We start from the raw sequence: 17,912 nt of genomic DNA on the forward strand, positions 1-17,912 counted from the left end.
CGCCCGGCACGCACCTCCGGCGGTTGGTTCGGCCCGCGACATGACGCCCTTTCTTTAAGCTCCAGCGGCAACATAGGCTGTGGAAAACAAAACTTTAGGGTGTGGCAGCAGCACATTTGACTATAGTAATATCTCAGGAACATGCCAATGGAGCTCGGATCACATGGCGCGCAACATGGGCAGAATGCTTGACCGGACACCTGCTACATGCTACACAAAAGAGAAGAGGCTCGTGACCAACATGTTGGCGCAGATCCACCATCAAAGGAGATCAAGAGGACGTGCTTATACAAAGTTGAAACGAGCGTTGCTTGTTTGTTATGGCTAATACGCCACAGGATGTAAGTATATCAATATGGGCTACAAATATTTGTCTAGAGAGCCTCACATGGACAAGGATGGAGGGCTGTTGCCGCTGGTCTACATGGCTACTCGAGTGCTAGCCCACTGGACGGACGACTGAAGGAAGAAATCAAAAGATACTCCTTTGCTGGCTTTGCCAGAGAGGAGATCCGGGAGTGTGATCGGACGAACTCGATGTGTAAATGAATGAATGAATGAATGAATGGCGGGATTCAATGCGGGCTAGGAGTGCCTGCACTGACCAGTCTGATGGCATCTGCGGCGCGTGGTGGCCAGATCACGCAACGTTGCAAGTTCGGAACACAGACTTGCATGGGATGGGGGGACGGCTGCGAGGAGCCGGGGAGAGCACGTATGTGATGAAAATGTACTTACATGGTTCCAGCATGCGGGCAATAATATGGACTGAAGGAGCAGCCCTGTCCACTTCTGGATACATTGATCGTTGTATTCTGCCACAGTTGCTGAATTATGTTGCGTCGTTTTTTCCCCTCTTTGCCCGCGGTTGTTCGAACGAGCCTAGCCTAACTTAGCCGAGCCCAGCCGAGTGCTCCGTGGTGGATAATCTGTGTCAGAGCCGTACGTAGCCTTTTGAGCACGGCTAGCGGGCAGGCGGGTCCACTCCGTTAACCAGTCCGCCACCACCACCGGGCGCCCCGCAACCCACCCGGCCAGGGCATGGCATGGCATCGCAGCTGCGACAGGAGCATCTCCTTTACCGAGCAGATTTCTCACGACGCTACACCAGTAAAATATCCGTAGGTGCAGCGGCTGGCCGACGGACTGAAGCCTCCCCTACGGCCTACGCTACGCTACACATTGCAGCCTACGCATGGGGAAACCGATGGATCCGCGCCCAGCCCGGCGTGCCCAGCATATGAGTGCGTGGTCAGCATGGGATGCCGGGCGTACAAGCATACGTACAGTACTCTACATACGCCCAGGAGCGCATGCACCGGCAGGTGACGGACCGATGGACGGACGGACGGACGGGTGAGAGGATCGAAATGGGTTCGGCCTTCGGCGCCGTGCCATGCCTGCCTAGTCGATCGAGCCCGGCCGCTTGACCAGCAGCCAGGCCAGGGTCGACGCAGGCATCCAGGCCGCCCCCGCCCGGGCCCCGCCGCCTGCATGGCGCATGCGCTCCGTCGGAGACGACAGGAGCGTTATTACTCCATGGCGCCGCTGCACTTCCACCCACCCACCGTAAAACTCATCGCCATTCACTCCCGCCGTGCATGTGCGTCCATCCACCATTAACGGCTACTCCTCCTAACCCTAGCTTCTCGTACCACTAATCACGGCAGGAAAAGAAAAAAGGCCCACCTGCCGTCGTTTCTGGCTGCCGTGTCCACAGCACCTGGTCACGGCACGACACATTGCACCCCAAAGACGCTAGTAATAATCTCACCTAATCCGGGTCGCAACACGACAAGCCGGCGCCAAGGTAGAATCAGGGACGGACGCCACCCACCCCGGCCCCCTCCGTTGGCGATCGAGCACGTACCACGTACGTACGACCGAACAGCAACGGGGAAGGAAGGAAGGCGGCATGCCTCGTCCCATCCCGGACATGCCCCCGTCCGTCCGTCCCACCGCACCCTACTGGGGCCTGCATGCCTGCATGTATGCCCCACCGGTCGACAGGAAAAGTTCCTGCGCTGCCCTCTGCCCAGTACAACTTTGACCGCCACAGTATCGCCGGAAACGACAGCGGAGAGGGGCACCGCGGTCTTTTCGTCACAGCTCAACTGATTGGGTTGGGCGCCAACGTTTCCCTCGCTTTCTCCCGATTTTGGATCCGCGTCGTTTTTGCACGTAGACCCCCTTGCTGTTCTCGGAAAGAGCCCCACTCCACTCGCCTTTGCCTTTTCCACGAGGGGCGGCAGGGCCACCGCCGGCGGCCAGTGGCCGCCGGGCGGGGCAGCCGGTGGGCGAACAGCTGGCGATCACGTGCCCGCGGGGCGTGCCGAGGACCGCCCCTCGCCGTCGGATGGAACGGACGGTCCAGATGTCTTCCGGTAGAGAGGATAAGGCTCGGGCTCAGCCAAGGCAGTAGAGTGTGGTGGTGGTGTTGAGTGGGGTTGGTGGTGGGGGGTCACGTGCCGGGGCCCTCGAGTCTCGGCGTGGTCAACGTGGGGGATAGCAGAGCGGGTGGGGGGAGCGGATCAAGTAAATTCTCCCGGCCGAGATGACCAGATAAGGTTAAAAAAAAACGAGAGCCGTTACCGCCGTAGAAAAAAAATCACGCCGTTCGCTGCAACGGGAATGCGTGGACAGGAAAGAGACAAGCATCTAGGTAGCCCTTTTGCTACGTGGACGATGGATCTTTGCGGACAGATTTGTTCCCTAGCGAGCTAGCTAGCGTAGTAGCCTTTCGCCATCGGACGGCGCGGGGAGGGTATGGTCTCCTTGTACTTTCCGGTGTCGGCGTCGGCGGGCGTCTCCGGTGGCACCAGACCGGGCCGGACGAGGCCGTCCGTCCGTTCATTCATTCACGGTCAGCAAATCTAATCGCCGTGTCGGCACTGTTTTGGAGCGGCGTCCATCATGGCGGAGAAAGGGAGAACTGTTGCGCGCGCATGGGGACGGGGTGCCGAGACCCATATCCATCTGGACGACGGTGACGGGACTTGGGCATGGACATCTGTCTGCACGGCAGGAGCAACTGGTTTTCTTAGGCCAACTCCACCGCGCGTCCCTATCCTGTCCGGTCCCGTCTGTTTAGGGTAAAACGAATAAAGAAGGCAGCCCAGCGCGCGACGGATCGGACCCATCTTGTCTGTTTTGTGTCCGGGCTGACCCATTTCAAGCGCAAACTTGCGCCGGGTTTGGGTCGCGGCGGACACCAAACAAACGCGCGCTCGTCCGCGTCGGGGCCGCGTGGCAGGCGGCCACCTACCTCCCACCCGCCCACATCAATGCGCACGAGCGGGCGGTCCCACCTGTCATCCGCACGTCGAGCGGTCGCCGTCATTTTTTAAGTGGGAAAGCATGGACGGGTTGTCGTCCACACTGCCCCACGCCACCCCGCGGCCTCCTCGAAACCCGACAGCGGCGACGACGTCCCAAACCCTAGCCTAGACCTCGCCGGCCGGCCGCCCGCAGCCATGGGCCTCTGGAACTACGGCCGCAAAGGCAGGCACGACCGCGAGGCCGGCTCTTCGTCGGGACGCCACCGCGGCTCGGTGAAGGAGGAGCCCGCCTCGCCATCGCCACCACGTCGGGCCCCCGCGCCGCCCGCCTTCTCCATCGCGCCCACGTCCGCCGGCGAGCGCGACCAGCATTACGTCCGAGCGTCGGTGTGCCGCCGTTATTGGGAGACGAGGACGCCGCTCCCCTGGAGCGACGCCCATCTCCCCAATAACTGGCACCTCTCCTCCGACCGGGTCCCCATCCCGCCGGTCCCGACGAGCGGCCGTGCGCGCGACGAGGAGATCGAGCGCCGCCGCCTCCTCCCCGACGACCTATTCTACGACGCCAGGTACGCCCCCGACTCCCCGCTGTGGGACACCTGGTTCCGTGACGAGCACGACACCAGGCGCGCCTCCTTCTTCGCCGGCACCTCGACGGGGCCGCGGCAGCCACGGGAGCGCGCCCAGGAGCGCGGGCATAGGCGGGTCCGCGGCGTCACGCCCACACCGTCACCGTCTCCGTCGCCCCCTCCACCTTCTCGCATGACAGACGAGGAGGAGGCCCGTCTCCTGCAGCGTGTCATGGACGACTCCATGTACACGCACGACGAGCGGCAGTGGGACGGCCTGGAGGAGGCCATGGCCCTCTCTGCTGCCGCCGCCGCGTTCCAGCCGCTGCTGGGCCAGGGGTGGGGCTGGTCCTGCACTGCTTCGGAGATGGCCGCTGGCGTGGGCGTGAACTGGTGCCCCACTCCGCCGCGGTCATCGGAGCGGGAGGCCTCGCCACGGGAGGAGGTGGTGCAGGAACCTCCGGTCGTCCAGCCCGCCCCCGTCCACCACGCACCTCCGGCCCACCTCTGGACGCCGCCGGAGTACGTCGAACTCGTCAGCGACGACGACGACACCGGCGGCCAGTGAAGACGGCGACGGCCACGGCACCGACGGGCGCGACAGGAGCGCGAAGGCGTTTTTTTTTATTTTTTTATATGTTAATTATGAAAAATGGGCCTTTTAAGTGGTCGTGGAAACTGGGCCATTTTGTGGCCGCCTCCTATATATATTTTATGTTTTTTTAAATGTGTTTATTTAGTTTTTTAGTTATTTCGTTTTAGTTTTAATATTATTTTTATTCACGTCCACCCCGGACACGATTTGGGGTGCGGCCGCGCGGTGCGCGCACGCACGACCCATCTGACAAAGGCGGACACGGGCGAACCCATCGGCGCCCCAAAGGGACAAAATCCGGCCAATCCGGACGTCCGTTTGGGGTCGCGCGGTGGAGTTGGCCTTAGGCTAGTCATAGTGGAAGTAACTTAGCTAGTAACATAGCGCACTTCAAGAGATTGTTGCTTATGTGGCAAGTAATTAATGAGAGGTGGTAACATAATATGTTACTGTAACATAGCGTTTTTCAAAACAAGATGAGTCTACAAGCTAATAAATGAAGCCATCTAAGATACTACTATTGTGTTACTTTACATTATGAATGTAATAACTTAGACTAGTGTGATGACACTAGTCTAAATTACTCCCCACTATGACCAGCCTTAGTTTTATGTATTTATTTATGGAGCTGGATTAGCAAAGCAGTCGACGTAATAGGAGTATCAACCAACGATGCTTGCACTGCCGCTCTTTGGGCCAGTTCTTTTCCTAGCTTTTTTGGGCTTTCAGAATAAGTTGTTCCCTACCCAGCTTATTTTAAAAACCAAACCATTTTTTTCTTTTGGAAGCCTACTACTCAAGTCTTAACTATTAGACTTCTAAAAAAATAATTTTGATTGGGCTTCTAAAATAAGCTGTGTAGGGATAGTTTATTTCAGCTTATTCTAGAAGCTAGCAAAAGAACTGGCCCTTTGTTCTGCAGCGCAACATCTACAATCGTATTTGCTTAATCTCCCTCCGTGTGTGTGGATGTGTTTCGAAGCATCTGCGGACAGAATCCACACGCCCCAATTATTTGCTCAAGCGATCGCTCATATTCAAATTTGCAAATCCGTACAAAGCCATGCACAGTTGTACATAGACCATATAGCACACAACCAATTCAAAAATTCAACACCAGCACGACAAATAAGACTTCAACATTCATACATAGTAAATACACGAATGAATCCAACTCAACAACAAAAAATACACGAATTAATTAATCGCCTCTGTTGGTGCCCTCATTAATCTCTTTTTATTTGGTGATGAACCACTTCTTACAATCATCCATGAAGTTAGTGTCGGCCAACATGATCCTTAGCTCCTCGGTGATCCTCGCGAGCCACACCTTCTCTTTTTAAAGCTGAGCTGTCTTATATGTCTTCCCCTTCTCAAGCTCAATTTTTGTCACTTTCTCTTGTTCTCCATCCTCCTTCTTCTCCCCATTCTCCTCCATTTTCTTCAATGACCCCCCTTTGTTGCAAAACATGCCCGTCCACGTGGCAAGACATTTTGCTTGTCGCAGCATCCTATCCTTCTCCTCCCTTCCCCCCTCAAGTGCCCTATTCTCTTTGTCTCGGTCCTGTCGGAACCCAGGATCAGAGATATGCCAATATAGTCATTCCACTAACAAATTCATATAAAAACTCCAAGCCGCACCACACAACATGCATGTAATATCCATACACGCAACATGAATGCCGTGTGGGAGAACATCAAGTAACACAACCCAACATTGTGACATAACTGCAACATATATATACAGCGAGTCTTCAACAAGTAATGTTCAAGAAATTAATACACACAAAGGTCTCATGACCAAATGCAACTCTCACAGTGAAAACAAATAATATCTTCGACGGGTAAATTCCAAATTCCTTAAGAAGGCTACAGAAAGCAGATGGCGATTACATCCCTTCATATACCACTTTCTGGGATTAACATATTTAACATTGTCTTGCACCACTAGAGATCAGCTGCTCCAAATGCCACTGTCTGATTTGTAGCATCTGACCGAAAGAATAAACATTAAACAAAGCAAGGTGAGTACACAACCGTACTCGCAAGACTCACATCAAAACTACCTAAACATATGCATCAAAATATCAATGGAAGGGATATATGAACTTGCACCACAGAAATGTCAGAATAGAAAAAATCCATATGATTTCTGAATTTATTCATAAGCGATTGTCCACCCTTTTTTATTTATCCAACAAATACTAAAAATATTATAATGTACAGCCGAATAGACCCAGTCTATTCTTGAAATGGACAACTTGCGTACACTCCCTTTCAAAAAAATCAAAATACCAACCACTACAGTTTGATTTATTAGATGTGTTGCTAAAATATCGATATTAAGCCCGAAACTACTAGCGGATGGCACTAATGAACTACGACTACTAGCATCTGCTACAAGGGGTAAGAGAGCGCCACTAGTCCATCTATCTAACCACCACAACAATACACCACCTTGAATCCTTCCTCGACTCACCCACGAGAAAGCAATTCAAGACACTCATACTTACGTGACAAAAATTATTCGAGCAATCGTTAAAGTTTACTATTATCAAGGAACAAACTCCAAATCGCCCATAACCGCAGACATGGCTATTTGAATAGATTTGAGCTATGTAGGGAAGCACCAAGTTATCCATACACGTACGGTCATGTCTTAATGTCACATGACACTTGTCCTTGCTCGACATGACACTTCCGCTATGCCGCAAAGTCACCCACCCGAGTTGTAGCCCAATTGTGAGTCCGGTCGAATCTCCAAAATGGACCCAACAGTTGTGAGGGAGGCCCCTGTATATCCTGCAAGATAACCACTTCGCCGCTCCAAGTGCCTACCATGACATGCAACCATTCGTTTATTCATTCACTCATTATATTATCTTTTCGTGCATATGCTGACTTAAAAATCCCGAACTAAATGGCGTGTTTGATAGCCTGCATGAGGCCCAACCAGGCTGCACGATGTGAAAATCAGGCGTTTGGTAGGCTGAGTTGCTTGCGTTTCTCAGTCTTCATGGAACTTAAAGCAGGCTAGGTTAAGGGGGGCGGTTGATTCGACCATTTTTGCAAGTCAGGCTTACGGGAGCCACTCATGGCTCTCGCCAGCACGCGTTGGGAAGCACGGGAGATGACGGGACATCTCATACCTCCTCCTCTTTCCCGTGTCACCGGTCCATCCCATTCACACCACACTCACCCGCACTCTCTCAGTGTCCCTTCATACTCTCTGATAGTCGACCCTCAACCGCGTCGTCCCACTACCATCCTCGCCAGCAACAACCCATCCAAGGCTGGTGGGTCGCCAGCAAGGCACTAACCTCACGGTGGCCATCCGAGCCCCTCCCCCATCTGCACCACACAGCGGTCAGCCGACCATTGACCCATCGTCGGTGTTCCTTCTGGTCGGTGCGGCCGCGGAGGGAAGCTTGTCTGTAGTGGTCGCGGAGGGAAGAACGTCAGCTATGACGGCCGCGACGACAGGAAGCCCATTGTTCGTGCCCGTTAGGTTTTTTAGCATTGTTCGAGGGTTTTCCCCTCGCTCCCAACTAGGCCAAGGGTACTGCGGATGGAGCATCGACACGGGTGCCCTCTTCCTCCATCGCGTGTGTCACGAGGAGCACGATTGAAGTGGCGATGGCTCTTGGATTGGCCTTGGCGGGACCCCTATTCCTGCTAGGGTTTAGTCCATGGTCGGCGTTCACTTCACGGGTAACCGCTCCGGGACCGGTAAGCTATTTGTTCCATGTGCTCCCATTAGTAGTTAGTTTGTTTACCTCGTTCTGAATTGATTGGATTAGATTTCAGTCAATTGGATTCAGTTCCAATCGATTCGGGGCCATGCTATGTTCCTGCTTGGGGTCTTCTTGTTACTGCCTTACACCGACTTGCTATCACGACAATTCTAATTAGGGTGTTCTTGCTAGTTATTGTGTTATTGCTAGTTAGTGTGTTATTGGTATGACCTCATTGATAGTTCTTGCACTGCTAGTTAGGGTGTTGTTGCTATGATCAGAAATGGTAGGACAATGCATTGCTAGTTAGTGTTTTCTTGCTATGATCAGAATCGGCAATGGATTGCTAGTTAGTGTGTTCTCGCTATGATCAGAATGGTAGGACAATGAATGGGCTACGTTGTTGCATGATCATAGTGAGACAAATGGACCAAACTAGGACAACTATGCATGCATGATAATGCTACGTCTCCATCGTATCTACTCTTGCAACTCTTTTGCCCCTGTTTTGGACTCTAATTTGCATGATTTGAATGGAACTAACCCAGACTGACGTTGTTTTCAGCAGAAATTGTCATGGTGTTATTTTTGTGCAGAAATAAAAGTTCTTGAAATGACCTGAAACTTCATGGAGATTATTTTTGGAATAAATCAAAAATATTGGCGAAAGAATCAACCAGAGGGGACCCACACCCTGTCCACAAGGGTGGACGGCACGCCCATCTCCCTGGGGCGCGCCCTCTGGTCTTGTGGGTCCCACGAGGCTCCACCGACCTCAATTCCAACTCCATATATTCACGTTCGGGGAGAAAAAAATCAGAGAGAAGGATTCATCGCGTTTTACGATACGGAGCCGCCGTCACCCACTGTTCTTCATTGGTAGGCCAGATCTGGAGTCCGTTTTGGGCTCTGGAGAGGGGAAATCGTTGTCATCATCATCACCAACCTTCCCCCATCACCAATTTCGTGATGCTCACCGCCGTGCATGAGTAATTCCATCGTAGGCTTGCTAGACGGTGATGGGTTGGATGAGATTTACTATATAATCGAGTTAGTTTTGTTAGGGTTTGATCCCTAGTATTATGTTTTAAGATTGATGTTGCTATGACTTTGATATGCCTACTGCTTGTCACTAGGGCCCGAGTGACATGATTTCATATCTGAACCTATTATGTTTTCATGAATATATTTGTGTTCTTGATCCGATCTTGCAAGTTATAGTCACCTACTACGTGTTATGATCCGACAACCCCGAAGTGACAATAGTCGGGACACTTCTCGGTGATGACCGTAGTTTGAGGAGTTCATGTATTCACTAAGTGCTAAGCTTTGGTCCGGTACTCTATTAAAAGAGGCCTTAATATACCTTAGTTTCCAATAGAACCCCGCTGCCACAGGAGGGTAAGACAAAAGATGCCATGCAAGTTCTTTTTGATAAGCATGTATGACTCTATTCGGAATACAGGCCTACATTATATTGATGAATTGGAGCTAGTTCTATGTCACCCTATGTTATAACTGTTGCATGATGAATGCCATCCGATATAATTATCCATCATTGATCCATTGCCTACAAGCTCGTTTCATATTGATCTTTGCTAAGTTACTTTTCCGTTGCCATTGTTACGATTGCTACAAATTTGCTACTATTACTTCTGCCACCGTTGCTGTTACTTTCATATTACTTTGTTACTAAATACTTTATTGCAGATAGTACGTCTTTCAGGTGTGGATGAATTGACAACTCAACTGCTAATACTCGAGAATATTCTTTGACTCCCCTTGTGTCGAATCAATAAATTTGGGTTGAATACTCTATCCTTCAAAACTGTTGCGATCCCCTAGACTTATGGGTTATCAAATAACCTAGGAAAAATGTTCACGTATTTTGAATAGTTCTATGATGCACTGGTCATAGAAATGCCCAATTGCAACTACACTCATAAGTGGGTGGCAATTCTAAGATGGCAGTGCTATGATCTAATCATTGCACTTTGAACTGCCACTAATCAATTCTGATTTAACAAATTGCTACTCTGTTTTAGTTTTTTTTTAAAGCCAAAACAACACCAAATAACTTGAAAATTTATATGTGGCGAAAAGGGGCTAGTTCAAGTCAGATGTAATTTCAAGATATTTTTTGTGTATATTTTTGTTTCTAAAAATATGTATCCATTTTTATTTAAGTTTGGGGTTTCAACTATGAGTGTGTTGTGGGTAATTCCTAATATTAATGGCAGGCTAAATATAAGTACTCAAGATAAGTCATCATGTGAATTCCCTCAATTTGAATATCAAGATCTATGAATTTTATTAGAAGTGGGTTTTAATTAGGGTTTTGCATTTCAGGGAAACTCGAGGGTTGAATTATCCTAATTTCAAATTAACATGATTTTTTCATTAAACATGATGCTTATGGTACATACTTAATTCCTAATTGCTACCATTAATTCGGGATTGTTACATGTTCCATGTCCGTTTACCCTTCCACCTGGCTCATCGTCGTTATCCAATCCAATAGATCGGCAAGAGCTTACGTAATCGTTGTTCTTCATCTTCTTGATGAATTTCTTGAGATTTATTTTCTAATTTATCCTAATTTCAAAGAGGTTTGATCACTTCGGTTTTTCATTCAATTGCATCCAACGATGGAACATACTGAATGATTTCTTTTCTCAACTTGATGGTACGAAGCAACAGCGAACCTGTCTAGCAAGCGAAAATCACACATCAACATAATGCGAGAAACGAAGCAAGCAAGAAGGATGATGGCGAATATCAAGCAGACAAAACTTACATGGCTATCGACTCCAATACGACTTTGGTGCCCATTCAACACTTGTGCGTAGAAATCACAAAATGCGTTCACACACTCTTGGATGGCGTCCGATCTATGTTGCACAAAGCCCCCACTACAGGTGATAAGGATTGAACGCGACTCCATGTAGTGCTTGTGTTTGTGGCACCATGCATGGATTTTTTTTTTTCTAAATACTGTGAACCCTTTTGTTCGGTTCCACAAACAAGCTTCATGCCTGTGGCCAACCAATCTTTACACAACAGTTTATATATATTCAAGGGTTGAGTAATGCATTTCCTCTTTACCTTCACCTTTATTTTAGTCGTTCTATCATTGCCTCAGACAAATTTTGATCACCCATCTCATAATTTGAAGGAGCTCGTCATGAACAGTTGCTGGGAATGTCCGGCGCAGGAGATCCCGATGTGGTCTGCGACCGTTGGAGTTGCGATGACTTGTGCGCCGGGTCCGAGGACGTGTTCACTCCTGCGGGAAGCCATCCAAGGTGTGTGGCCGTTGCGAACCCTGAACGGTGTAGGGCGCGTGCATGGCCACGGCCGCGACAAACTCCATGTCGTCGGTGTCCTTCTCGACAACTACATTCTCTGCCTTCCCTCGGGCGTGTTGTCGGACACGCCACTCCGTGCGACCAATGTTCTCCGCTTTGTCCCCAATGGTAGAGACCCCCACGGTCTCCGCCGAGCAACTCTCCATGATGCGGGCGGGCAGTGGAGGGGGTGTTGATGGCTAATGGGGAAGGAGGTCGGTGACGTGGACGTGGAGCAAAGGGGGAGCGAACGTGGGTAAGAGAGGACGGACGCGGGAGAAAGAAGGATCGGTCAGATCGATTTGAAAGGATTTGAGATGGATCGAGACAGTCGGAAATAACATGACAAATAAGTTCAATCGGCATCATATCCGCCTTAGATACGAGCTGAGTTGAGTTTAAAGTGTCCCAGTTCTGTTAGAAATGCTCTAAGCACTTGCGTGAGCAGATCTGCCTTGTCGCGGCGTGATCAAAACGCAACGTTACGTACTAGGAGTACATTATTATCACTGCCGCTTGCTCCATGCAGAGGCAGCGTGCCCGTCTTGGCGTTTGCTTGTCTGTTAAACGCAACACGCGGCTCCAAATGCAGACAAAAACAACACCGATTTCCCTTTGCCAGATTCAGACACAAAGATTGAGAGAGGTGTACTGTTCCCGCACTATACAATTAGTCGAGTAGCGCCACCAACCTACTGTCAAAAATATTAACCGCGGATCAACTCCCCGTCTCCACCCGCAGGGCACGAGGGGTCGGCCCCACGCGTCGGCCCCTCAAACAGCCGCCCCGGCGAGCTGGGCCCGGCCTGTCAGAAAAATTACCGCGCCAGGTTATATATGTACGCGCGCCTTTACCCGTGCGTCCCTGTCTCGGCATTTCCCTTCCCACCAGCTCCGCTCCACACCCGCAGCCAAGTACAGTGACCAGTGTACTGCCCGCTCGCTCCTGGCCCTGCCGCCCTTGGATGCGCCATGGCATCCGCCGTCGCCAGCAGCATGCCCGCCGCGGCCCCCGCCGCCGTCTCCTACGGCTGGCTCGGCCCGCGCCTCTCTTTCAGCCGCGACGCGCCTGCTGCCGTGGCGCCGGATCGCGGCCAGGCGCTGTCGCTGGACAGCAGCGGCTGCAAGGCGGACCAGCCCGCCGCGGCGGCGGCGTCCAAGGAGTTCATCGACTTCGAGTTCAGCTTCGGCGGGTCGGCCACCATGCTCCCCGCCGACGAGCTGTTCGCAGACGGGAAGCTGCTGCCCCTCCGGCCGCAGCCCGCGTCCGCGGCGGCGCCGGAGGCCGAGCGGGAGCGGGAGTGCGCGCCGGCGGAGATCCCGGCGGCGCCTGAGATGGTGAAAACCCACCGGCCCTCGGTGGCCGAGGTCTTCGACCCCTACGTGTTCTCCCCCAAGGCGCCGACGTGCTCCAGCCGCTGGCGGGAGCTGCTGCGGCTCAGGAAGGTCCAGACCCCGCAGAAGCCGTCCGCGTCGCCGTCGCCTGCGCAATCTCCTTCGCCGGTGCCGGCGACTCCCTCCAGAGCGTCCAACTCGTCGGCGGCCAGGTCCCTTAAGCTGCTCCTCCTCCAGCGGAACGGCGGCCGCGCGTCAAGTGCCGTCGCGTCGGATCTCTCCGTGGCGCCGCTCCTCCGCGACAGCTCGGACTCGGAGGCGTCCCTCTCCCTCGCCTCCTCCCGCTTCTCCATGTCGTCGTCCTCCTCCTCGTCCGCCTACGACCACGACGACTTCCCCCGCCACTCCCTCGACTCGGTCGACCTCACCCCGAAGCCACGAATCCGGCTCGTGCGCTCCCAACCCCAGCGCCATTGCCACCCGCCCGCCTCCGCCCCACCGCAGCGCCATTGCCCCCCGCCTGCGTCCGCCCCGCCGCGCGCCGCGCACAGCCCCGCCCGTCGCCGGCCCGCCACCCCGCCGCCGCCGTCCGTGGCCTCGGTGGACTCCCCGCGCATGAACTCTTCCGGCAAGATCGTGTTCCAGGGGCTCGAGCGCAGCTCCAGCTCCCCGGCCGGCAGCGTCCACTCCAGCCTCCGGTCACGCTCGCGCGTGATGGACCGGTCATACTCCACGCCGGTGGTGCTCAACGTGCCCGTCTGCTCGCGGCCGTCGTTCGGGTTCTTCAAGGACAAGAAAGAGACGGCGGCGAAGGACGCAGCCGCGCGGCTGCGGTCGTCGCTCGGCCGGAAGACGGCCCATCCCGCCGGCGCCACCGGCGGAAGCAGCGTGAGTGGCAGAGGTCTTGGCACCGGCAAATGAAATTGACCTTGTTTTGACTGAGCTAGCTAGGTTTAGCGGTAGATCAGGTAGCCTCCATTAGGTAACACCACTAGGCAGCATTTCCTTTGCCTTTAGCAGAAAAGGGAACGAAAAAGATTGAGAGTGATAGCTAGTTTGGATTTGGAGTGAACAAGAGATCCCAAGATCGAAGAGAATACTGTGAGCTCTGATTTTTTGTGCTTGTCTTTAGGAGAAGCTGGCTAGGCTAGAGCCCCATGTTCATGCTGTGCATTTTGCTCCTCCCCGTGTAAATTTTGTCTAATGTGCTTCACCATCCTTTTTCCTCTTCACTTTGTGTTCTGTTTCTCCAAGCACATTCGATGGCAAGTTCGTTGTGAACTCTTAAGCAATAGGAGAAAAGATATGAAAGAGATTTCCGAACTATTCTGGTGGCCTGACGGCGTTATTGTTGTCTGTTCTTGCACTGCCAAAATCCATGTACGCTGTAGTTACCCTATTGTCAGTATCTTAATCGCTCCCTGTAAAAAGTCGGAGGAAAAGGGTGTGGGTTTAATCACGGTGCCATGTGGACCTGGTGAAAAAGAAGAGATGCACAATGGTGGCTTTTTGGGGGGAACTTTTCGTGGCCGGTGATGAGTGACTGCTGGTAACTCGATGGAGACGCTGGCCGTTTAAATCGGAGGCAGGCTAGGCGAGGATGGGAGACCGGGCCGGAGCGGCTCTCCTCCCTCTCCTCCGTGTGAGCCGGCGATCGGGCGCTGTGAGCCCAGCAGCATGTGCGCGGCTCTAAGTTTCTGTGTACAAAATTATACTACTGCTCGTAGCAGGCAAAAGGGGCAGCGGAGAAAGCAATTGAAAACACATGTAGCTGCAGGCCGGCCACTGTTTCTGAAACAGCGAGGGCTTAAACAAAGCCTCTCGCTCGGCGCCGGAGCAGCCGGCAAAGCTGCGTCGCGCCCATGTGGCCGCTGCCTGCCCCCCCCCCCCCCCCCCCCCCCCCCCCCCCCCCGCTGCTGGTTTACTGATTTATCTCCGCCTTTCTTCACTCAATGCTACACCATGATCTCCTCTTTACTCTCTCTCTCCGTCCAGCGTCCCAGCGGCTGCTGCTTTGGGCGAGGCTTTGAATGAGCGTGTGTTCTTGGACTCGTGCCAGCCTTGCCAAAAGGATCTTTTCTCAAGGCACACACGCTCCTAGCTGCCATAGCTAGGTGTGTGGTGGTGGTAGAACAGCTTTTTTGTTCAAAGATCCTCTCCTGCGGTATTGCGACCGTGCTGCTCTACAACAGTACTAGGATTTGCCGCAAGCGCCAGCACTGTTCCCCAGCTTTGCTGCAATACAGTAGTGCCCCAGTTTTCACTCGAGGCTGGTGGTGCTGGCAGCAGCAGCATGGGGGGTGGCATCGCAGGCGAGATTCCTGGGCCTTTCTGCCTCGTGGAGCGGCGGGAAGAGTTTCAGATTTGACCGCAGTCCTGGCGGAGAGAGAGAGGGGGAAGAAAAAGCTTTGGCTGGCTCAGTTTCAGTAATGGCGATATGCCTGGGGAAAATTGGATGGGGATGAGGAGGGGGGAGGCCGCGGGTTGCATGCCGGGTTGGGTCGATCGGAATCCGCGGCGTGTGAGCAAGGCTCCACCCGCTAGGGGGGCTATGTATGGCCTGCGGCACCTGCGGTACGCGGCTGGGCCTCGCCTGCCGTGGTACGTCCGGCTGAGAGCCTGACGGACGGTAGGACGGACGGACGCCAGCCGGTGGGTGGGGAGCCATGTCGTGGTGATGGGACGGTTGATGTGAGGGCGGATGGGGGCATCTGACGGCTGAGATCCCCTGCCGCCGGTGAATTCCTGCCCCTCCCGTGGGAGGCAGCGCGCCCTGACGCGTCTGCCTAAAATAATATTTTCTTTCAAGTTCTCTGCCTAAAATAATCTTGTACTCTATCTTAGGGTGATTGTTTTTTGCATCGACATAATCTTATTTCTCCTCTGGCCCCTGGCCGTGGCGAGCGGCTTGCGAGTCTTGAATCGTTTCAAAAGGACGCCCAGAAAAAGGCCAACACAATTTTCCAATTCAAAACAATCTTGTCAGCTATCTCAAGTTGAGTTGATGAGTACTTCTTGGTGAGGAAGAAGAAATAAGTAAATAAGATAGTATTAAATTTTTCAATATTTGTAATTTCCAAACGTTCTCACCTTGTCAATAGATTGGGATAGTGATTGATGGCATAAAGTTTTGATAGAAAACTCGTATCAAAATCATACCAAAAGAAAGTCTCGATTCGAGGAACGGAATATAGGTCCATGATAGAACACAGACCGGTAAAAGAAAGGAAAGTAAGCATAGTCTTCATTGAACCGGAAGAACAATTTGATTTTCCGTCAACAAAGTAACGCTATGCAAACTCATTTGATCCCTGTTTGGGACTTCTTCTTCATGTCACGAGCCGGAATCGAACCGGCGCTGAGTTTGATCGGCTCCATCGATCCACCATCCGCCCGCTTTTCATTTTTCGCAAAAAAAAAGAGCAGCGAAGGGAATCAATCCTTGCACCTGCAACGTGCATTCTGCTACCGGTAACCAGCCTAGCTAAGTCTTTTATGTGGTTACTGATATGTTACATCTCCGTTTATCGTATTACTACTCCTTTGCATCTACAGCCAAAAAACCTAGAAAATAAATTTGATGTGTGTGTGTGTGGCGCCTTTGGACTCATACCCCTGAGTCTCTCGTAACTAAGCTCTGGCCCATTAACCTGCTCACTTAATTTTCTGTTGTTGTCTTACCCCCTAATTTTATGCTTTTAAATAGCCCGTTGATTATAGTAGGCAGTTTTTATATATAGTATTAAAAACGCTATTGCCTCTCTCCATTATGGTAGTATGTCTCGTTGTCTTGCTCCCATTTCTACCTTGTCAGAGGAATGTAAATAATGGGCTAGAAAATTAAGAGGATTGAAATGGGAGCACACAATCCTCCATTCAAAGACCAGAGCACGCAACCAATACATGTCATCGGGCTCCTGGACTTGATAACTTTGGTACAGAAACCACGATAACTTTGCCTCCATGGATAGAAGTTGTTGAAAACATATCATCGATAACTTCTTTGTAATAGCATGATAATATACGATCCGGGACTTGATAACTTAGGAATAAACACCACGATAACTTTCACTCGTGGAAAAAAGTTGTTGAAAACATACTCCGGTAACATCTGTGTAAATAACATGATAATATAGGCTCCCGGACCTGATAACTTAGGTACAAACACCACGATAATTTTGACCCGCGAAAAAAAGTTGTTGAAAAAACACTCTGATAACATTTTTGTGTGTAAATAGCATAATAATATAGGCTACCGGTCCTGATAATTTGGGTACAAACACCACGATAACTCAGACCCATGAAAAAACTTGTTAAAAACATACAACTGATAACTTCTTTGTAAATAGCATGAGAATATACACTCTCGGACTTGATAACTTAGGTATAAAGACCACGATAAATTTGACCCGTAGGAAAGAGTTATTGAAAACATACTCCGGTAACATTTGTGTAAATAACATGATAATATAGGGTCTCGGACCTGATAACTTAGGTACAAACACCATGATAACTTTGACCCGTGAGAAAAAGTTGTTGAAAACATACTCTGATAACTTTTTGTGTAAATAGCATGATAATATAGGCTCTCAGTCCTGATAACTTAGGTACAAACACCACGATAATTTTGACGTGAATATATTTGTTGAAAACATACCACTGATAACTTCTCGTGTAAAAAACATGAGCTGATAACATGGAAAAATGTTGTTAAAAAATACCTCTCAATAACTCATGTGTAAACAACATGATAATACACACACATGAGAGCTGATAACTCATATACAAATATCGCGGTAATTTTTTGACCGAGGGAATGAAAATTGTTGAAAAAGATACCCTCGATAACCTTTGTGCAAGATGGTAATATACACAAGAAACCTGATAACTCGCTGCAAACATCATAATCACTTTTGACCTCTGGGATAAAAGTTTGTTGAAAACATACCCCAAAACTTTTGTGTAAATGACACAATAACTTATGTATGACAGACGTGATAAGTCACGGACGTGGTAACTTTTGGTCCGAAAAAAAAGTTATGAAAACATATCAA

General features: G+C 51.1%; 1 protein-coding gene across 1 annotated transcript; it reads left to right on the forward strand.

Annotated features, from left to right (window-relative positions):
* Positions 1-12,378: 12,378 nt before the first annotated feature.
* On the forward strand, positions 12,379-14,090 carry LOC125513915 (uncharacterized). Its single transcript, XM_087526928.1, has one exon. It carries the CDS (start codon positions 12,496-12,498, stop codon positions 13,777-13,779), a length of 1,284 nt encoding a protein of 427 aa, XP_087383054.1. The 5' UTR covers positions 12,379-12,495; the 3' UTR covers positions 13,780-14,090.
* The last annotated feature ends 3,822 nt before the right edge of the window (positions 14,091-17,912 follow it).

The sequence above is a fragment of the Triticum urartu genome, chromosome 6A (assembly GCF_056163025.1).
Source record: "Triticum urartu cultivar PI428250 chromosome 6A, HENAU_Tu73, whole genome shotgun sequence".
Taxonomy (NCBI): Eukaryota; Viridiplantae; Streptophyta; class Magnoliopsida; order Poales; family Poaceae; genus Triticum; species Triticum urartu.

Excerpts from the sequence above, each read along its gene's own strand:
- LOC125513915 (XM_087526928.1), top strand. The coding sequence starts at position 12,496 with ATGGCATCCGCCGTCGCCAGCAGCATGCCCGCCGCGGCCCCCGCCGCC.